Source organism: Strigops habroptila, chromosome 1, assembly GCF_004027225.2.
Source record: "Strigops habroptila isolate Jane chromosome 1, bStrHab1.2.pri, whole genome shotgun sequence".
NCBI classification, from domain to species: Eukaryota; Metazoa; Chordata; class Aves; order Psittaciformes; family Psittacidae; genus Strigops; species Strigops habroptila.
This window is the reverse complement of record NC_044277.2, coordinates 48,805,705-48,829,057: the sequence shown is the minus strand read 5'-3', so window position 1 is coordinate 48,829,057 and position 23,353 is coordinate 48,805,705. Positions and strand designations below refer to the sequence as shown.

Here is a 23,353-nt window from a genome sequence, read left to right as displayed (position 1 = left end):
GGCGTGGTGAGGCGGGGCGGGGCCGGGCCGTTAACGGCTGTGCGGGCGCTGAGGCGGGCGGCAGTGTGGGGCTTGCGGTGTGTCGCGGGCAGAGGGGGTTCGCTGGGCGGGAGCACCGCGCGGGAAGGCATGACTCGGTATCGGACTTCTCCCTAACCCGGGAGCGTAGAACCGATCTGCACCGTGCAGCTGGCTCAGTGCCGGCTCTGATTAAACCCCCTGCGCGCAAACCGTGCGCGGAGCCACCGCGGACGGTCTCCGGGTTGGAGTCCGGGAAGAGCCCGGCCCCGGAGCGGGCGGGAAGCGGTGTTAGTGCAACAGGCGGGCAGCGGCGGTGTGAGGGCGGGCGGTGGAGAGCTGAGGTGGGCTTGTAGGCGCGCTGGTTGGTTGCTCCAAACCTGATTGCACAGGGGGAGGGTGCAGGAAGGGTCTGTTGCGGGTGAAACACGTTTGGGTTATGGGAAAACGTGGAGTAAGAGATAAACTTGCCAACGGAAGAATCTTATTAAGGCGAGAGGGGGTGACAGGTCTACCAGCAACTATTTTAACAGATCGGGAGCAGTGAAGGGAGATGAAAATGGCCAGGAGCCTTCAGGACGGTAAAAAGCAGTTATAAAGATACTAAAAACAGTAGACATGGAGACATGAGTGTCAACTGCTTCTACCAAAACTCTTGGTGTTAGGCTGTGATTTAAGCGCTGCTTTAGCTTCTTTAACATGTGAAAAGGAAGAGAATGCTGGAAGAAACATCTTTTCCTGAGACCCCCCCTAGCTACCACTTCCAGAAACCAAACTACTACCTTCACCAGCTCCTCTGGCTGCCGCAGCTGTAAGAGCTCCCCCTGCAGCTGCTGCCAATGTTCGGTTCTCTGCATTTGCACATCTGGCCTTGCCTTTGTTAGAGAAGTGGTACCCAAAACAAGCAGGATCTTTGCTGGATAAACGTGCGGTTTGCCCAGTGTGATTTCCATTTCCAAACAGTTGAAGGGTACACAAAATTACCATTAAAATAATCCAGGGCTGAAGATGGAAGGCTTAGAAATTTCGTTCTTTTCAGTTTGTCATGTAGAAGAAGAGCAAAGGTTGATTTTATTGTCCAGTGTAGGATCCTAGATGGGAAAAGGAAGTTTTGGGAAACAAGGATTATATTTCACAGAGAAACTCCAATGGGTGGTATGCTGAAATTAAGATAATCCTGAATTAAGATGGAGTTTCCAATTGCAAAGAATCATAGAATCATAGAATCATAAGGGTTGGAAAGGACCTTAAGATCATCTAGTCCCAACCCGCCTGCCATGGGCAGGGACACCTCGCCCTAAACCACGTGGTCCAAGGCTCTGTCCAACGTGGCCTTGAACACCACCAGGGATGGAGCATCCACAACCTCCCTGGGCAACCCATTCCAGGGCTTCACCACCCTCACTGTAAAGAACTTCTTCCTTATATCTAATCTAAACTTCCCCTGTTTAAGTTTGAAGCCATTCCCTCTTGTCCTACCACTACAGTCCCTAAGGAAGAGTCCTTCCCCAGCATCCTTATAGACCCCCTTCAGATATGGAAGGCTGCTATGAGGTCTCCACGCAGCCTGCTCTTCTCCAGGCTGAACAGCCCCAACTTTCTCAGCCTGTCTTCATACGGGAGGTGCTCCAGCCCTCTTATCATCCTCGTGGCCCTCCTCTGGACTCGCTCCAACAGCTCCATGTCCTTTTTATGTTGAGGACACCAGAACTGTACACAATACTCCAAGTGAGGTCTCACAAGAGCAGAGTAGAGGGGCAGGATCACCTCCTTCGACCTGCTGGTCACGCTTCTTTTGATGCAGCCCAGGATACGGTTGGCTTTCTGGGCTGCAAGTGCACACTGCCGGCTCATGTTAAGCTTCTCATCAACCAACACCCCCAAGTCCTCCTCCGCAGGGCTGCTCTGAATCTCTTCTCCACCCAACCTGTAGCAGTGCCTGGGATTGCCCCGACCCAGGTGTAGGACCTTACACTTGGCTTGGTTAAACTTCATAAGGTTGGCATCGGCCCACCTCACAAGCGTGTCAAGGTCCCTCTGGATGGCATCCCTTCCCTCCAGCGTATCAACCAAACCACACAGCTTGGTGTCATCGGCAAACTTGCTGAGGGCGCACTCAATCCCACTGTCCATGTCGCCAACAAAGGCAATTAAAGTGGTATTAAAGTTTATTAGGTAAGGGTGATGAATCTTCTGTTATTGTGACTAGCTTAAAGGAGCCTTTTGAAAAGCTCCAGTACAGCTCCAGGGTGAGACCCTGCAGAGCATCTGCTCAAGTGAGAGCAGATAGCAGCTATCTGCCTGTGAGTCATAAGTGCAGGGTGTCTCCTGTCTAGCCGTTTGTTCTTCATACCAGCAGTGACCAATATAGAGGCCATTTATTCGTGACTGCTGAATGAAAATTGAATCCTCTACAGGCTGAAGCTGCACTGGAGACATTCTCCCCTTTAGAGCAACCCTTAGAGGATCGGGTCTTGAGCAATCGCAAACCACCGTTTCCAGGATTTGGCAAAGGCACTAGAGGGAGCTGTGCTGAAAGAGAAGCATCGGGGTTTGCATCTGCAGGAAAACCCCTCCTGACCTCCACAAGGTGAAGAACCACTACCTCCCTTTTCTTCCCTCTGAGAGCGCATAGGCCTCTTCCTGCTGTAACGACTTGGTGCTTGAGGAAGGGATCAGGGGATTCTGGAACCTTACATAAACTGACATTGGGAGTACAGAGACAAAGAGTGCAACCTGAAGTATAAATATGATGTACAGATTATCTTGATGGCAGTAAAATTGTGAGGAAGCGTTGAATATTAATTGCATCTTTTTGATTAGTGAAGACAAGCCCTGAGGGAACCCCAGGCTGGGCTGCAGGGCCATGGTGACAGCAGAGCTGCCCGCCCTCGCTGGGTCCCTGTGGCCTTTTGCAGGGCCACCTGGGCACGGCTGCTTCTCATCCCGGGCTGGCTGGAGGCAAACCAGCTTGGATCCAAAAGCTGGGGCTATGTCCATAGCACAACACTACATGCAGGCTAATAAGCCTGGCAGGATTTATTAATGCTGGAAGATGGATCAGAGAGAGTCCAGGGCTGTTTATAAAAGACTTTTACTGTAGGAAATATCCCATGGCTCAGTTCTGGGGAGCCCAAGTAGCAGTTGTACCCTCAGATGGTACAACAGGAGCTGCCATACTGTGGAAGGTGCAGGGAAGCAAGGCAGGCTTCTTGCAAAGCAAGTTCGAGGCACGTCTGTGATGCCTGTGACAGAACCAAGGTGGTAGTCTTCTTTTTAAATAATCAGAGTCTCAGGAATTAAAATACTGCATTTACATTTCTAGTTCCTTTAAAGGGGAAGCTGTGTCATCCACTATGTTGACAGGTGCATTTATTAACATGTGTCTTATTTTCTACAGGAAACACAATGTTCTTGGGAACCTTTCTATGTATCTTCAGGCTTTAAACATCTTTATGTGTGTGTACTCACAACAGGTGGAATCAAGTCACATCATCAACTCCTGTCTTACAGATAATTGCCATGCATATTAAACTCTTCTAAGTGCTTTAGGTCTGGTTTTCCAGTATCCTGATAACACTGTGGTGCTTTACGTGTTTAAAGAAAAGTTCTTTTTTATGGTACGCATTCCGCTATCCTGCATGGCAAACCTTCACTGTCTCCAAATGAGCGCCTGGAAAACAAGAAACAGAAACAACATACTTGAACACAACTCTGGTGTGCACGATCTTGCCAGCACTGCACAGGGCTAAGTGAGGCCTGAATGGAGATCACCACAGCTGCCCCATGAGCCAGCTTTGGGCCCTGGGTAATGGCACAGCACTGCTGCTCCCAGCCTGGAAGCCACTGCTATGTTTGACCCCTATCTCACAGCAACTGCAAACAGAGAAATACAGTGTCAATAAGGTGTGACTTCTAATAATAGATGATACAGAAAATGTAATGGCAGGGTAAAGAAAAACATAGCAATCCAGATGTTTAACGTCACATATACAGCATCCCCATTTCGGTGTTACTTGTCCCATTTCAGCAGGTTTCAAACTTTTTGCGTTCTGGGTTACTATGAATGCACAGCTGGTGGAAAGAAAAAGAATAATAGAATCAGAATGGTTGGGGTTGGAAAGGACCTTAAAGATCATCTAGTGCCAACCCCCCTGCCATGGGCAGGGACACCTTCCACTAGACCAGGTTGCTCAAAGCCCCGTCCAGCCTGGCCTTGGACACTGTCAGGGATGGAACAGTCATACCTTTTCAGGGAAAACAGTTCCAAACCAAACCCCACTTTGCGTTTCTTTATGTTTGTAAGTAGTATATAAAGAATTCCCAGTAGAGTTCACCAGCTCAGAGGGAAGCTCAGCACCTGCTGTTCCTCCCCTCACTGCATAAGTCCTGACTTGCTTCTGGCTGCAGCGTTGGTGGCTGCTGCCGAATCCCACTCATGGGAGAGGCTATATCCTTTTCTCATTATCCAGGCCGTTTTGCTACAGCTAACTACGCTTATCTTTTCCTGTTTCCTTCAGCAGGAATAGGGAGGCTTGAAGAGGGAATGAAAGAGAGCAGATTTGGGCATTCTACCAACATTAATGAACTTTCAACCTAATACAGTAATCGAAAATGGAAAAAATGTGGAGGCAAATCACCAGAAAATGATCACGTAAGAATCTGGACTTCCTGAATTTCTCAAACAGCTTCACCGACATGACTGAAGCCAGGTTGATTTATACTTAGCTTTTCATAGCTGACGTCTCTTGATGACTTTCTGGCACTGTATTAGGTGAGAGTAGGCAAAATGTTCCTGTGAGAGGAATCGTTACTGACAAGGGTAAAAGCTAAGCAAAATATGAAGGCAAGGGCCAGAAAAAGCGGAGCTACAGTGAACGTAACAGCACGCTGACGATTTTTTTCTGGATGGTAAAGCTGATACTTGCTAAAAGTATAATAATTATTTTTTCCCTGAAATACCTGTTTGCACAATAATTCAGGAAATTAGGTATTTCCCTGAAATATCTAATGCACAAAGGCATTACTTTTCCTACTAGGAGAAATCTTTGGCTTAGTTTATTATTCAAAGTGTAGCTCTTCCTGTAGATAGGCACCGTGCTTACAGTAAACAAGTGCCAACATCAGCCTACCCGAACGCACAAACTGTAATTTGCATGTCTAGACTTTCTTATTACAGCATTTTAGTTGCAACTTATCCCAGACATACAAGTCAATGTGATTTTACACTTCATTATGTCTGCTGCTTCTTTCCCAAGCAAAATCAGCATTTAAAAAGAATTGCAGAATTTCAGCAGCGCTAAAAAGCTATGGAAATGATAGTGTGTGCCAGTCTGCAAAGCAAACCCATTTTTCCAAAATCCTTCTCTCTTCCCTCTAGTCATTATCTATTTATAACAGGTTTTATGCTATTTTTCAGATTCATAAAATATCAAACTATAAGATAGGACTTTTTTTTTTTTTTGCTGAAGGAATTATTCAAGCAAGAGTGCATGAGCCTGCAGAGGTAGCCAGTTACCCATACAGGAAACCAGAAAAACAATCCAAAACTTACTCTGCATCTGGAGAATGACCTGACCATAGGCCTTTTCTATTGCTCTAAATTTCCTATAATAATGTATGTATTTAAGTAATACAGTTTTAATCATCTTACTGTGTTATTTCCCCTCTGGGTATGTGATAGGAGGTTAAAGCAGGTCATAATTATCCCTTGTGTTGTTTGGCAAGCTAACAGTCAATGTGACCAGCGATCTGGAAGGTAGCCTTCAGTGTGCTCCAGCCACAGCTTTGAAACTGCTGCCATTTCTGACAGAGCACGCTCAACACAAAGTTCTGAAATCACCACATAACCTGCTTCTATTTACCTGTACTGCCCAGCTCTCTGACCTTCAAAGGACATACAGTCACTTGCATGTAATGTGACCTTACTGCTCCATTGTTCTACAGGCCTTAGTGGATTACCCAGGGAGATTTATGTACAGGTGGCTTCATGGGATGCACAGGCTCTTCCAAATTTAAAAAAGCCAAAGCCAAACCTCCCCCCAAGCCCCCACCAACAAAAAACACCCCACAGTATTTTGACTTTTGATCAGGGTTCCCTCCCCCAGATAAGTGGGATTTCTGAAGCTCCAAACCTACATCATGAAGGATGAAGCAATCACAAGCCATGTCAGGGTGGTGGTTGAATAATAAATACAAACTAGGCTACTACAGCAGGCCATGAGAATAAGGGAATGAAAAAACTTATTTAATATGGCATTTACCTACTCATGTAGAATAGTAAAAAAAAAAAAATGTTTCAGAGGCCCCTAGGTGTTATGTTGCAAACACACCTTGTACCAGGAAACTGCTGTAACATCCGGATGCTCAGAAAGACGTACAAGCTGCAGTCAGGAGAAAACACCATGCCAGTCGTTTTCAAAAGGGTCTTTCCATAAATTACTTTATTTCTCATTAAATGAGCACAGAGTCATTACCATATTAATAACAGATATGTTTATTATTACATATCCATCAGTGCGGCTTTCAATACCACTTGAAACATGCAAATCGTCCTAAGGACGAATCAGTTTTCCAGTGCTTCTTATTTAATACACAACTGCAAAGCCATTATAAATTACTGAGGAGGTATTTGGTTAAGAAATAAAATAAAATAAAACCATACTGCCCATACCATGAATGTATTCCTGCTACAAAGCAAGAGTCTGACAGCATTCACTGCAATTCCTGAATTACCCAGAGCTTTTGTGTTACATGCTTTCCTTTTTTTTTCCCTGCATTGCCTACACATCTCTTGGCTTAAACCCGAATCAGTCTTTCTTTGTAAGAGGAATTTTCATTCAAAGATTGTACTTAATTTAGAAAATGCATCTACAATACTTAAACCAATTAAAATTCAGTAAAAACCACGGATATGCGATAGGTTTTTTAGACCTTTCCTTTGTTTAGTTTTAGATTTCTACATTTATTGACATGGCAATAATACAATTATCTCAAATTAAGGCACTAAAAGGACAATGTAAAACCCAGTAAAAGTGTTCTAAGAATAATTTACAGTTCAAACAGTGCATATATTTCATAATGTTTGTTAACTTAATGTACGTTATCACTTAAAATTGTAAGGCAATACATTACACAGTTATAGAAATGATGTACCCCAAAATACGCTTCCAAACTCGGTGGTTCGTTTTACTGTTAGTTTCTAATGCCTCTAATAGTACAATAATTCAGTATGGCTTGGCAAAAATGCATAGATTAAAGGCAATTACTTGTTTTCCCCCCTTTACAAACCTGCTGAAATCAGTATTTTGTAAAGCATAATGCAAAATATTTAACACTTTGATCCATTCCATAGTGGGTGGTTAGCAATAAGGCTGTTAAGAACTCTGCAGTGAAGGCACTGAAGTTCAAGTGATAAGGCTTCATTTTTAAGCTAGTTCTGCAGTCTTCAAGAGCACAACTCTGAGTCTTGAAAGCAATTGCAGTCCTTCTCACTGAGATACCCTTCTCCTCTACTCCGTTTCGTATGCTCATCTTGACATAAATAGCCCCTTCACAGGGTGAGTAGTCCTTTTCTTTCACTGATACGAAGAAAGTTGGCTGCATTTCATCACGACTGACAGGCTTTTTTTAAAAAATCCAAAAAGGCAGCACCTTTTTTTATACACCTAGCTAAGCTTTATTTGCTTTAACTTGCATTACATAGTAATAATTAATCTAATCTACCTTTAGGCAAACCCGCAATTAAACACCCTCAGCGTGCTTTTGTGCCAAAGCAAGGAGGAGACAATAATAGCAATCTTAACCCTGAAGCCTGTGATAGTTATGTTGAAAGGAACAACAGCCCGTCTGCACTGCTCTGTGTGGTTAAAAAAAGCCCTGTTTCTCAGACTGCATCCCATGATTTCCCAGTAAGCACTGTACATGTGGTTAGCTGGAATAAAGAAGAAAACAGACAATTAATAACAAATAGCAAAATTGGCTTCATAACACTAGTGCATGTTTGCCAAGAGCTCCAGTGAAGGAAATATTTTACATTAACAAAATACTCTTTCAATTGACATGGTATAATGCTAAGATCATACCTACACAATCTTCCACAAACTGTTCTTAATTTCAATCAATATGAAATAAACACAGAGATCAGACAGATGACAATATTACGGCAGCTTTACAAGTGAACAGCTCAGGTAAACAATCATGGGTGTATACATGACAAATGCAAGGTGACCCTCTTCCACTTGCAGCGCAAGAAAAGGCTCTACAGGGCTGAAAGTGCACGCTCATGCAGTTGCCAGAGCTCATTTGATGCACAGGAGTTTGGGTTGGTCAGGTTTGGGTTTTTTTAAGCATGCATTAACTCAATCAGCTGTCCAAGTCCAAATATATGAAAACAAAATACCTCAACTGTGCTGATACAATGTGTATAAATTAGCACACCGTAAACTACAAAGCATAGTTTCAGGTCTAGAAGCAGTACTGCAAATGCTAGCAAGTTCATCATGAAGTTCTGATTCGTATTTACTAGCAATAAGTTATTAAAACGGGGAATAGAACTTAAGATGAACTTATATGTGAAGGTTCTTTTAATGGTCTGATACACCCCTCCATGAAGTCAATGAAATGCTGCCTAGTGACTGCAAAGAAAGGTGGATCAGACCCAAAATGAAATACACTTAAATGTCTCAAAGCGTGTGTCAAAGTCCATGTCCATTTGACAAAACAGTTAATGCCTGCTTACATGGTAGGACTCCATCACCAAGATCAAGTTCTGCTATACTGTTTGACAAGAGAACAATTTTCAGGTACTTAGTAAAAGCTGAACACATATTTCCCATAAAAACCATCACTGCTGCTCTTACTCCCACATCCAGATAAAGAGGTCAGGATGAGAACTGCAGAGTGCAGTGTGCTCAGTTCAGAGAAGCTGAACAATTTGCTGCCTCCTGAAAGGAAAAGGGCCCACTGTTCTATACATTACCACCTTCCTAACCCAGGGGAGCATCCTCCTACTTACCTGTCCTCAGTTCTAGCAACCGCTGTACTTCTTAGCAGGCTGATTCACTCACTAGCTCAGCAAAGTAAGTTTACGTGGGGTTTTTTTGGACAGTCAGGAAACTGAATTATGGACCTTCATGGAAGGGTCCAAAAGAGATCATTTCAAGCACTGACCGAGGATCAGTGGCTGCAACTCTAAATATCTAAATGTGAAATAGAGATATGCACTATCTTTACAAAGTGAACTCTACATAGATAGGGTTTGGCCGGGGGGAGGGAAGCGTCTGTGTACTCAGGAACAGAGGATGAATTCTAAAATGTACAATCACGACTATGATCTTCCAAATGTTGTCTTAGATTATTCCCATTAATGCAGCTTCAGATGCACGTAAATGGTGTAGTAAAATAATTGTTTCCAACCACACTGGCTGGTTGGTTGGTTTGAGGGTGTTGGTTGTTTTGTTGTTTGGTTTTTTTTACTGTCCAACAATACTACCTCAGCAAAAGATTCTCAGTTAATTTGACATCTTTTTTGTCATGTTGACAAGCATTATTTCAGTGTCACATTTCAAAAACTTCTTATTTCAATGAATTCTACATTATCAGTTCTGTTTGTTTCCTAGAACTGACAATGGTTCAGTATCAAAATCATTCCACTTAATCCTTTTAAGTACCAACGTAATATATGTTTTCTTTCAACCTTAGTTGGTCCAAGACTCACTGAAAAATCTTACTAATCAGTAACAGATCTTTAATCAATTGTAAGTACTTCTGTTATCTTTACCTGCCTCTTTAAAAGTAACTGGTTTCTAGAATCCTGATTATTGTTGAAATAGATGTATCATATGATACATAAAACCACAATGTTTTTCTCAACCATAGAACAGGAGTACTTCAACAGTCCTCTTGCAAATAAAGATGATGTTAAACAACAGCTATTAATGATGCAGATTTTAAATTCAGCAGGTGTCATTTGCATCCAAAATATCTGGCTAAAGCCTACGGAGGGGTCTAATATTTTTCAGTACATCTTGGAAAACTGAGGACTGAAGGAAAAATAAGTTTGGAAACACTGCGAAGCTTTTGGATGTTAGAAGAAATGGACATTTTGTAGACAAGACAGTTTAACAAGACTCTGTTGTACAAGTACACACCAGGTAAATACATAACAAACATGACTGAGACCCCCTGAAATTAGCAATTACCGATTTGTCTTTAGTTGGTACGTATTGAAGATGCTACTATTTAGCAAGCAAACTCCGATTTTACAGTCATTCTTCTTAACCCCGGCTCACCCTTGTTTTCAACCACTTTTACAGTGAAGACTGTAAGGAAAAACTGTGGGGAGATTCCCTGTGAGATTCTTCACAGGGAATCTCCCCACAGATCAAAAGTGTTTCTCTGTTTCACAACCTTGGCTTTGCCAGTGTCAAAAAATGTAAAAATCACATAGTGATTCAGTTATGTTCCTACTATTTGAACTGTAACTGGCAAACTGAGACTTTGTTCAGTGTTTGTGAACAGCTACATGTTCTTAGCTGCTGGTCATAGACTTCTCTTTATGTCCTTCTCCTCATGCTGCTGCACTGGTTATTACCTCTAGCACAATACTGCCCACAGTATCACGGGTTTTTATATTGTCAGCTTTGCACCTGAGGCCTAAATTAATCTTCCTGGATGAGATTATCTTGAGGGTCTTCACTGAACACGTTAGAATCTCAAAACTATGATCACTTATGTTTCAGTGTTAATTATAGGGACAAGAAAATCAGCACCCTTTGTATCTTTCAGATTTTTTTTCCTAATCTCCTCTGCAGGAGGATGCTTCATGATATACGCAGCGCATCTCTACATGCAGAAGTTTGCTTTCAATGCACTTAATGCAAGGAATGTTTGCCGGACATTTGTTTTGGTAGCCCTGCCAATCTAGGAGGACTCTTTCCCTTCTGAAACATGAAGCGCCTACTTTGTACTGTTGACTCAATTGGTTATTTTGGGGGAGAGGAACATGCATACTGTATAAGGAAGCTAATGCAGCAAAAATTCAGGTTACAGTAACCTAGCATTAAAAAACTATATTTTAAATCTTGCCCTGGTTAATGCACAGGGTCACAAAAACAACTGCTGGGATGGGAGAAAGCAGGGAGTGACTAAGCAGGGAGGAAGAATGGAATTAAGCTGCCTCACTCCAAAAGAAATGGTGTAACAACAGACTGAGAATCTGTAAGTTTCTCATTTCACCCCATCTGCAGATTTCCAGCTTACACAAGTTCTATGAGTCAATCCATGAATGAGCTTGTGGATCGTTATTGCTGGTACATCTACCAAGCCTTGCCTTTAAACACGAAACAATGCAACCAGATCCTTCACATGCATTCGCAGGCCAGGCACTGCCACCTCTACGGTACCTTTCCAGAATCAAAGAACTGATAAATTTACCACAATGTCAGGATTTGAGCAGAGATTTAGATCAGCAGTTCAACAGTCATAACTATGGAATTATTTCACAACTTCACACTAAATAGGATTGACAAGACATATTTTTAGCAGCTTTTGTAATTTCTCTCTCACCTATTTTTTCCAGAAGTATTTTTAACAGCTTTTCGGAACGACTGATTTGCTGAGGATCTTGTAGACATAGTTCTAGGAGAAGCACGAACAAAAGAAGATGGTGGTGTCTTAGGGATCTTCTTTACTAAATGAGTCACCCACTTCTTCTGTTCATCTTGACAGGATGCCAGTAACAGCAAGTCTCTTGCTGAAGTTACATCGTAACTCACTGTAAGTAAAAGGAGGAAGACAATTCCATGAAAACTAGGAATCATTATCAAAATAAGAATTATGACATACCAGGTGTGCCACTGGAAAGAACAACAGCACCTTTATACATACTTGTTTTGGATTTGTTTATCCATTTCCATTTTGTTTTCAACAAACAGCAGGGGAAATTATGTATATAGTTTCCTTCAGTATTTGTCACTCTGCATTAAGATTCTTGAGTCTAACACTGACATTGAAGAAATGAGAAAACTTACACTAATTGTAGTCTTAATATGCTGAAAAGTTGTGTGGGTGCCTTAGGGTGAGTTCCAGAGTAGAACCCTAAAGCCTCCATTTCAGAGAAGCACAGAGGAAACCTTTACTTCAATCTGTGAAGTGGCTTGAGAACCACTCTTCGAGGTGTTGACACAGCTTGGTGATGTGGGCATGGCATTGTCCCTTGTGGGGGCCACGTGTAAGTACAGAGAGAATGGTCTGGGGACCAAGGAGCTGCCCAGGCCTTGGGCACAAACATCTGGGGACTCTTGTGCTCTCAGGGCCCTCAGCAGAGCCATGTCATTCACACCACCAAAGGCTTGCCTAAAGAGGCTTCCCACAGGTGCCTGCTCATACGCATTGTTAACACTCTTATTTTAATAGCACCTTTCACATCTGAAATTATACAGCTAAGGAGTAGAAAACATTTAAACTCAAGTGTTTTTATTCGCCTCCAATAGTTTAGCAGGTTTAGCTAAACTATGCAGAAAACAGAGAACTCAAAAACCCACGAGTATGTAATATATACCTTGTATTACTATACACCTTACTCATACCTTTGCATGGTGCAATTAATTCCTCTTTTTTATCCAAGTGGTCTCTGTGGCACTTCACGTGGCATCTTCGACATTCTAGGGCAGCAGGGGGTTTAAAGACATGCCACAGGGGTTTGGCACAGGCCTCACAGTTGGCTGGGAAGTGGTATAACGTTGGAATAAATTCATGGCCTTTGTGATTCAGAAAATTTGTCTTCTCTGCCGGCTGTACTGGTTCTACCTCCAACTCCTTCCTGCATTCCCCCTCATTAGCATAGAGAATCTGAAATAGAAGACTGCTGTGTTACTGTTGAAGCTCTACGTATTTTCATACACTTCTCAAAGAAGCTGCCAAACTTTTCCAAGAGAGTTAAATAGAAATGAGAGTATGCTGCTTTTTACCTGGAATATTTTAGGTATTTCTTCAGTTTCAGCTCTATATACATCTCCTTGAGTTACAGGCCGGACATGGAACAACTTACTAGATTAAAAGAAACGTGAATCAGAAAATGCTGAAAGGCGAGCTATGTTTTTAAAACACTTACCAAAGTACTTTTTAGTTCTTATAAATCCTGTTTATGTAAGCATTACAATAGACTTCAGGCTGTAATGTGATTTTAAATTAATTCATAAACAATATAGATCTTGTCTACCCAAGTGAGACCAAAATATTTCATAGCATGGAAAGAGGGTTATCTTACAATGCGTTCAAGATCTATCAAGGCAAATTTACATGTGAAAAAGGCTTTCAAAATTCTTCCTCAGAACACTGGGAAGTCTAATTATTGCTAGAAAAGCTTACTGATAACCCTGTATGATAACCATATGAAGTCTAGTACTACTCACTAATTTATTTGTTTTTACTGAATCATGTTATCAGTTGATGAACAATCAATGCCAGAGCACCACAAAAAGGCAATCTGGGGCACCAGCTGTTGAAAATGCCATAAAAATTGGAACAAACATAATTTTATACCGGGTCAAGACGAAGTCCATCTATCCCAACATCCTGTTTTCAACAGTTGCCGTAACAGATGTTTATGAAAAGAGAGCAAGAAACAGCTCAAAGAGAAAATAACTCTTTTCCTGGTTACGAGCAATTGGCAGCTTAAGCACTTCCTGAGTTTGAGATTCCTTCCAGACCACTGTATTTGTTAGTCACCGATAGACCTATTCATGAAGTTAAAACCTTTTTTCAGTTACTACTCTACCAGGTCCCATAATGTCAATCAGCTGTTCAAACATCACAGTCGTGTATCAGCGATGGGCTTCACTGATAACTGACACAGTTTTCCTCATGTATAACCAATGTAAAGGGATCACAATTCATTTATTTGGTCACTTTAGACAGAAACCATCTGGAAAAGCTAGAAATGCTTTGGGCTTGATCAACACTGATCCTTCCTCAGACAGCAAGAAAGAGGTATGAGGCAAGGGGATGAGACCTGAAATCAGTTGAATCAACTGGAAACACCTGACCTTATACTGAATCATAACAAGAGATAGGTCCCCCACTGTCTCTGACCCTCCTCTGTCATAACGAGATGAGGCTTTTCCTTTCTGTAAATTCAGACCAGTGACGACAGACAGTGCCACACTATTGCATATTTAACTTCTTCTCTAACTTTTAGCAATAGCAGGACAAAGAAAAAGTAGTATCTTCTGTTAACAGCACCCAAAATACAGTTAAACAAATGTTTTCCAACTAGTATGGGAAATTAAAAATTAGTTATGGAATTTTGATTCCAAACTTCTACATTTGTTATGAGTTCTCTCACACATAATGCTTTTTTGCCAATTTGTATCCAAAACTAACAGTAACTTTACTTACTCTATATCTAGTACCATGGATGGATTAGACTGGTCCTTGTCCTTTTCATCATTGTAGAACAGTATCTTTTTACTGCTCACCACAACATACTAGGGAAAGAAAGGATAAAACCAAATTAAAATTGCACTGTGAGTTTTAAAGCGGGAATGGACTGCAGGCTGCACTTCCAAGAGAATTCCCAAATGCTGAGTATGCCTGCATTGTCTACCCCCCAACCCCAAAAGGCCCAAGGATGCTGTCGTCAACCTAACGTACACAGACATCCTTCCAGGGCTGCTCACAATCACACAGAATTACACACATTTGTTCATAAGACAGGAAAAACCAAGCAAGCTGCACAGAAAGTTCTGTAACCCACAGGCCAGTTAAGATACACCACCTCTAACCTAAGCATTTCCCAATGAGTTCAAGACTGTAGAAGTCTCTACTCTCTGCTGCCAAGGTGCACAAATAGCTTATTTTCAGTAACAGGATTATGAAGAAGCTTACTCAAAGGACAAATGGGATTTTTAATGATTCCAAAGTGACCATGGTAAAGCATTTCCTCACCCACCTGTCATAAGTTTTCAGTGTTACTACTACAGATTTCACGCTGAACTTGAATTTTCTTGTTGGCTTTTTTTTTTTCCCTTCAGTAATGTATACACACTAAATTACTCTAATTACTTTGTTTCTTAAATGTGAGCTGTAAAACCATTCACTGTATGCCTACAAAAATTCCCAAGGGAGTTGAGGAAGAAAAAAACCCTCCATTTTTACCTGTTTCTTCCAGCCATGCCGCTTTATATTTCCTTTGTTTGGTATTGAAAGCCAACCTTCAAGTCTTGATTCTGGTTTTAAAAAAAGGCATATTAAATAATGTTACATGTTTATAATAACACAGCAGGACAGCACTAAAGCAAACTATTACTAGAAAGGAAGACGTACTACATGCAGTAATAGGCAATTACCTATTCAGCAAAGCACAATAAAAAGCACAGCTAAATAAAATGAAGATATAAGCATTTACTTCATGCTTCATCGCAAGCTAACATATGATGATACAGTTACTGCAAAATAAAGTGAAGCTGTTTTCCTTGATGCCAAGAGCTAACACTGTATGTAAACAGTTTGCAAAGAGCCAGGCAGTAAAGACTTCGCTTCAAAAACGTGTTACTGCTTAAAAGGAGGATGATTAAGAGATTTGCAATATAAACACAATTTAACATTTGGAGAGGCTACACGAAAGTACTTAGCAGGAAGATGCAGCAAGTAAAACAAATCAGATCCACATTTTCCAAGGGATACCAAAAAAAAAAGGAAAACGCACAAGAGCAAGCAAAGCTACACGGGTGTCCCGTTACTCACAGAAGGTAAGCATAGGAGATAAATAAATAAGGAGTGCAGGAAGAATCAACTAGATATAAAGAATAAGAGACAAGTGTTTTACTCAAACTGTCAGTGGACAATTTTCCAAAGAGTAACGTAATAATGTATTTTCCTACCATAAAACCACTGAAATAATTTAACAATGATACAAAGAAGCATCACAAGAAACCTAGCGTTCTGCCTAATGTGACTCAGTATTAAACAGCTCTCCAGCTAACTGATACTGCGGTTTGAGAGAGATTTTTGAAGTTACGAAGCCAGGTAATAGCAGTGAAAAGCTATTGTGGTTCCATCAATCCGAAATTACGTGGTAAAGAGTCTCACAATTTTGTAAATGTGACAGTGCAGGAATCAAATTTTCACTCCATAATTATAAAATTTCACAATTGAGAAAAAACTTGCACGTTTTTAAAAAATTCTTGGAACTAGGATGATCTCTCAGGTCCCTCCAGCCCAGCCCGTTCTGTGACTGTGTGCGTACCCCTTTACAATAAACTGAACTGGCAGCACTGGTTATTTCAAAAACATTAAGTTGAAATTCCCCAAAACATCCTCCACAAATAGGTATGTAAGAAGAAACAACTGGCCCCTTTTATTCTTCAGAGAGGTGTATCCCAGCAAGCTCAGAAAATACGTCCAAATATGTACTTAAGATATTGTCCATACACTTTGTTTTGTAAAATTACAAAAAGCCTAGCCTTGTATAAGGCATTAAAATTAGGCATAAAAAAACCCCTTACAGGATACAATATTTAGAAGTGGACTACACTTAAAAATCATTTCCCAACATTTCTCCACAGAAAGTAACCTCGAAATATCAGGGGACCACTGAACTACTGAAATTCTCACTGGAAGAAAGGCATCTTAGCAGAACTCATTCCAGTAAGAAAACTTCCTGGAAAAATGAAGGAAATTTGTGTTTCTCTGCCTCTCATATCTGTGTAAGAACAATAGGGAGTGGGGGTTTCACACCCCCAGGCCCTTCCCCAGTTCTAGATATTCAGTAGCATTGCAAAAAGGAAACCTATTTCCTTCATGGCATCACAAATGATGCTTACCCTATTTTGAATAGCTCTTACATCAAGAGAAGCTTCTTCAATTTTTAAAAAATTTAGAAATATCCTAAAACTCAAGTACTCCATTGCAAAAGAACTGATTACTTGCTAATAAAGAACATTTGCTAATAAAGAACTGATTAATTGCTAATAAAGAATTGCTATGTAGTTCTAATGAAGAACATAGTATGGACAACTGCAGTTCAAAAGTAATACAGAATGGATGACCGTGATTTGAAAGGAGTAAGTACGCATCTGTCTAAACTGTGGCATATGAAAATCTGGAAAGATCCAATAATGGTAAACTTTAGAAGATGCACCAGGTATTATGTTGCTTATAGAGTCAGTGTGAGTTTTTCTAAGTTCACTTCTATTTTAGCGCATTCTGACAGAAATTTCAAAGGAAGTAGAAAGTGGGTGAGCTATTACAAATGAATTGGTTGGCATTCTTTTCTGTCTACTACAAATCTATTTTAGTAAGCAAATTTTATTTGCATGAGAGATGATTTCTGAGCTGTGAAGAACATTCTGCAGTTGAAAATAACAATTTCTAAATGCACCAAAGCTAACATCCGTCTGGAACCAAATGTACTCCTGAAAGGGTAGAGGAGTCCTTTCCTTCCAACCTCGCCACAAAGGTTTGTCTCAAGTAATATTTATAGTGTATTTTAATTTCCCTTGACAGAGTTAGCTAGCAAAATTGCAAATGCTCATCTGGCCATTTCACAAATATTTGAACCAGAAGAATAATATTTATGAGTGTTCTGACATAAGTAATTAAGAAAATATGGGCTATCTAGACTATTAAAAAGAATCTTCTATTCCTGTCTTTAAAAGTAGGCTCAAAACTATTGCCTGACAACATCCCTGTATTTTGGAAAGAATCCCAGAATAGATAGTTCATATTTTCCCAATCCAGCAAATCCAAGATAGGCCTCAAGAATATCTGATAGCTAGCTGGACCTGAAAAGAATATGAAGAAATGATTCCATAAAGGCTACAGATCTTAGAATTATCTCTGAATATATATAAAAACGTGGATTTGCATTCTAAACATCTTGATGGCTAGTATTCATATTGCCAGGATTCACCGTGAGTCAGTATGATAAATTTGAGTACTAACAATAAGTCTTCAATAAAATCACACAAGACAACCATGACTATATCGATTTATGAGACTTTTCATTGGTTTGGAGCTAAGTAATACAGGCGCCTTCATGAGCAGTAAAGCATCTTTTTCCAATGTTCAAGAATTCCTATGCCTCAGACTCTTCCATGGTAACCACATAACTAGAGATACTACCTTGCTAATTCTTTCCAGCCTCCCTTCCCATTGGATTCTTTCCTTCCTCAGGCTGTCTTACTATAATTTCAAATGGATCTCACCAAGGATTGCTGGCTGGATTTCACTTTGAGGTTTATTCAGGTGACAGCTACTTGCAGGTGTTTCAGAAAGTCCTATGTTCCATATGCCAAAAAAACTATTGGCTTAAATGGTCCCTGTTTATTATTCAATACTATTTTTGTGTAAAACATGATTTATAACCTATGCTGTAAAATACTATGCACTGCGGTTAAACCTGTAGGACAGCTCAATTGCTTAAATTATCTTGCCAATCAGATGAAAAGAATTAATTTACAACAAGTTAAGTGCCTTATAACAACTAGGACAAAATCCTTTAAGTTCCTGATTATGTTTTGCCTTGACAGAGAAGAATTCTGTTTACAATCGTGTAAGTATTAAGATTTCCTAAGTCCAGCCAGGAGGAAGATGCATTTCAAAGGCATCAATAAAAAGCAAGTATTTCAGCTGTTTCAGCAAGGACTCTATTTACATTGGAGACATCAACTGAGACATGAGCTGCTATCTGAATCAATTATCAGGAGTGAGAGTTAGAAAAAATGCCTGGAACTGAATACAAGGAAAACCTTCGTCCGTGTCATGATCCCTCCCATCTGGTGAAGCAAAAGCCTGAGAATAGCTTGTATTGTCTAAATGAGCCAATCCCTACCTTGGGAACACGTAAGTGGCCCTGGGAGCCACCAGAACTTGAGGGGGTATTTAGTTCAATGACAGACAGAAACCACCTCCAAGGGAGATGCAGCTGTAGGGTGTGTTACCATCTGATTTCTCTGTATCCACCACCAAATACAGAAAAAATTACCTCTTAAACAAGATGCTTTTCAAGGTGCTCTGAAGGAATGTCTATGTTCAGGCTACAAAAGTGATAGGAACTTAGCACACAGCTGAAGACAAACAACTGCATAGAACTGAATCATAGCAAATGAACTTCTGTGGTATGCCACCTTCTGTTTTGAAGACTAATTGGTTTGCAGAAAAATAACTATGTGCTGGATAATTTCCTCTTTCATGGGGTACTTCTACTTTGAAGACTGGCTTTTTTTTTTCCTCCTCACAATGCTAGTGCAATCCTTCTCTGCCCTCTACTTGACTCTTCGGCAAATGTGTGAAAACTGACTATATACACCAATGTCACTTAAATCTCTTCTAATTAAAAAAGCAGCATGTAAGAACATGATCTGAATCTAGGCAAGTCTTAATATTATGTACTAAAGGTCCTACCTATATGACACAGTAACACCATCAGCACAACTGCAGTAAAAAGCAGAGGCATGGGTGGAGAAAAGGGCAAGAAAGAAGAAGAGAAATGAAAGGCTTATTAAAAAAGAAATAGAGGGGTCATGAGTATAGAAGATGAAAACCACAAGAACTCCCAGTAACTGTGAGGTTCTAATTAACGATGGAAAAGATACTGCACATACCAAAATTTCTACCCCCCAAATTGAAGTGGCAAGTAATACAGTCATACAGTCAGAAGCCTGTATATGCCTGACTAAACACATCTCCAGAGGTAAAACTGAAAATAACGGACTGTAACGACGCAGACAAAGAAAGAGCTTGTTCCTACAGCCCTTCTAACATCTTGGAGACAACAGGGTCACACTGACATACTATTGGCCCTTAAGAATAAAACCGGGAATCTGATTGAATTTCTCTTTTTCTTAAGGTCTAACTGGAGCTTTCAGTTTTCCTTCTCTTTCTTCCTCAAATCTTGCATATGGAGGCATTGAGTGTTTTCAGTGTAATACACAACACCCATTAAGCTGAAAATGTCTGAGAAGCAAAGTGAGGAAGTTCAAAACTACCCTTTTATGTAGAATGAATCTAGTCTGTTTTCTTGTAGAAAAATTTAAACTCTCAATTTACAGGAGTTCAGAAATTTTTAATAAAAAAAATTATGAACTACAATGTTCTTCATTTAGGAGACACTATCAAACATACGGCTCAATTCCAAGTATTAATTTCCACAGAGAAAAAACACTTTAGTAAGTAAAACCCCTCTGATTTCTTTTTTTACCCCAGTTAAATGGACTGCACTGATAATTAGTATCTAAGAGAAACTCCTGAGAAGTACTTGACAGTTCAGAAATACCAGAGGCAGGCTTCTAGCAGGTGACAACTAAGAAAAAACATGTTCCTTCACCAATCTAGTAGCTCTAAGAATTCCCAATACTGAGTTTCAGTGGAAGTTTGGTCCAGAAGACATTTTCAAAAGAAGTAAAATAAACATTTACTTCACAAGGTGGCAACTGCCTGAGGGTTTTACAGATCAAATTTCAGAGTGCAAAACACTTCTTGGACAGAATGGAAGCTGTGAAGACAAGACTATATCTCTACCCAAATGAAAATCTATTCTAGAATAGATTTCACTTAATTATGAACTAAAAATCTAAAAATATACTAAGGGGAAGACAGGACATGAAAATAGACACAGAAGGGAATAACTGCATAAAAACATACACTAAATCTGGTAACCTACCTGAAATTTCAAGCACTCTAAGATCCCTGGAAAAACTCTAGAATGTGGCAATCTGAGCAGCATGAAGTGCATTAACAGGAAAACAGACAACTAAAATGATTCTATTTGCTTTTATCTGATTAATTGTCCACTGAAGTCTTAAAATACCCAAAATAGTCTTCTATTTTTGTATGTTTGAATATATTTTTCTACAATAAAAACCAGACTGTAAATCTGTAAGACAAGCATTTATTAAGAACTTCATGATGAATTATAAAAATTACTTAACTATGCAAAAATATAAACCTAGCTCCAACATCTGGAAATTGTTAAGCACAGCTTATTACCACTGCACATTTTTTCCTGTATCCAGGAGATACAGAAGTGGATCATGTGAAAGTACTAACTGATGACACTTTTCAAACATTGGGGAGGAGGAGATCACTAACCAGTGTAACAGTGGGTTTCAAAATATAATGCCTAGAAGTGGCACTGCATGGAAATGGCTAACTAGTCTGTATTATTTATTCTTATTTTAACCTGCCAAGTCAGAATTCCATACAACTGTAACTGCATTATGAAAATTTGTTGATTATTTTTCACATTGGAAATTATTGCCACTTGTCACAATGGTGCTACATGACTGTAAGAACAGACAAGATGAAGGTAATTTTGCATTCAAAATACGAAATACAGTTGCAATGTTGAGGGAGTGCTGGCCCTGTATTCTACTCACTGGACACTGCACATTGTATTCACTATATATGAACAGCAGCAGATGTAAAAATACTCCTTCCATGAAAGTGGATAAAAATTATGCTAATGCCAAGCTATACAGTGGGAAGTGTGATGTGAGAAGAAATTCACACTTAAATATAAGCAGCTATGAAATAAAATATAAGAAATAAGGAAGTGGATATGTGATACTGAAACAGAATGATGTAAGATTTTAAAAGATAGAACTTGTTTGAAACAGTACCTTCCAAAACTATGCGTATGCACAAAATCAAGTAGTCCAAATATGCTTTTCTCTTACCTGAAAGATTTCCATCCATTTCATCTGGCTGGAGACTAGCAACACTGGTAGAATCCATCCCTTGCTGGAGGTCCAAAATTTTCCTTCGTAGTTGTTCTATGTCACTCTCTTTACTATCCAGCTGCATCTGGAGCTCATTCCTGTATGTAGATTCTTCTGCTAGTTGCTGTATGTATATACACATGCATAGTTACTGTGATAGTAAAAATATGACAGCAAAGTATTCTGAAAACAAAACTTATTACTATTTTTTTAATATCTCTAGATACTTTTGATAGCATTAACATAAATTATTATAGTAGAAGTGTTTGTTCAGCCTTGGAAAAAAAAGTCAAATATCAAAGATCCGGCAATGCATTCAAGTAACAGACAGTCTGATTAACTCTTAAATTACCATTCATTTTGAAAAGGAGAGCACCTACCAGTGAAATAAACTGCATAAATAGTACGATAAACAATATTCATTACTTTAGTCTTCATAATGTATCAGTAACTTCCACAGTTAAGAATTTAGGAAGAGGAAATGAATGAGAACAAGCACAGCTGCACATTCGTTAAGTTCTCTGCCTCACTAAAATTCTGCAGCCTAGAACATCTGGAACAGAACTTGCTATTTTTTCAAGCAGACTAGGAGCTGCACATTTTTCTGTGGAGAGAATTCCACAATGTGACAAAAATACTAAAATGATTTTACCGCTTGCATTTCATTGACCTCCTTTTGGTATTTCACCACCATCTGATTGAATTTCTCTTTTTCTTGATTAAGTTCTAACTGAAGCTTTCGGTTTTCCTTCTCTTTCTTCCTCAAATCTTGCATGTTCGCTTTCTTTCTGTCTATTTTAAAATCTTTCCGGTTCATTATCTCAGCCAGTTTGTTGACAGCCTGTTAAGAAATAAGAAAACCAGTAAGAAAAATGCTATATGCAAGCATGTTTCATATAGAACTAAGTTCCTCTAGTTATAGGATTCGATCAAAAAATATCTTCACCAACATAAATGACAGAAGTAATACTGAAGAGTACACAGCATCAAAAAATTATTCTTTCAACTGTATCGATCAAGAATGCATATTACACATCATGGTTAACATACACTTAATCTCAAAGGAACTAAGGGTTAGTTATACAAAAAACAATAAATTGAAAATATATCTGATATGCAAAATAATTGTTATTAAATTGCATTAAAAGTTATACCTGTGTCTTCAGCGTTCTTTCAGTGTTAATGCTCTTCTCATAATGCATTCTAATATTATTGATTTCCTCTTCTTTTTTTATTTTGTATTCTGTTAAAATAACGTTCAACTTTGAGGTATTTTAGGACAAAGTAAGTATTCATAAGCTTAATCTGTTCTACAATTCCATTTTTTTTCCTCTTTCATTTTCCTGTTGTGTCACTTACTGTGTAAATACAGTTAGTAGTGATAAAGGTTACCAGTTTAATGCTACTATAATGATGGAATATTACCAGAAGGATATATATATCAGGAAGGCACCAAGATGAAATGCTAAAGACAACATATATATTTTTCTTTCCTGATGATTACTAAGTTTGTTGCCCCATTCCTTTCACATTTGTACTACTAGAAGTGTTTCTGCAGCACCAAAAATTACTAAGTCAGTACCCACACAGAATAAGACTGATACGACTGGACC

General features: G+C 39.6%; 1 protein-coding gene across 4 annotated transcripts in view; it reads right to left on the bottom strand.

Annotated features, from left to right (window-relative positions):
• Positions 1–6,493: 6,493 nt before the first annotated feature.
• The window catches only part of ROCK1 (Rho associated coiled-coil containing protein kinase 1), an 84,577-nt gene continuing 67,717 nt past the window's right edge, over positions 6,494–23,353 (bottom strand). For 2 of the 4 annotated variants that reach the window (XM_030510501.1, XM_030510510.1), the window contains 9 exons: positions 22,895–22,983; positions 22,393–22,581; positions 21,699–21,864; positions 15,178–15,248; positions 14,419–14,507; positions 12,990–13,068; positions 12,609–12,870; positions 11,587–11,794; positions 6,494–7,951 (listed from right to left, as the gene is read on the bottom strand). In XM_030510501.1, coding sequence (XP_030366361.1) covers positions 7,948–7,951; positions 11,587–11,794; positions 12,609–12,870; positions 12,990–13,068; positions 14,419–14,507; positions 15,178–15,248; positions 21,699–21,864; positions 22,393–22,581; positions 22,895–22,983 — 1,157 coding nt within the window. In that variant the 3' untranslated portion in view covers positions 6,494–7,947. Of the gene's footprint in view, positions 7,952–11,586; positions 11,795–12,608; positions 12,871–12,989; positions 13,069–14,418; positions 14,508–15,177; positions 15,249–21,698; positions 21,892–22,392; positions 22,582–22,894; positions 22,984–23,353 lie in introns of those variants that run through there. The other 2 variants (XM_030510520.1, XM_030510530.1) reach the window with 2 other exon arrangements.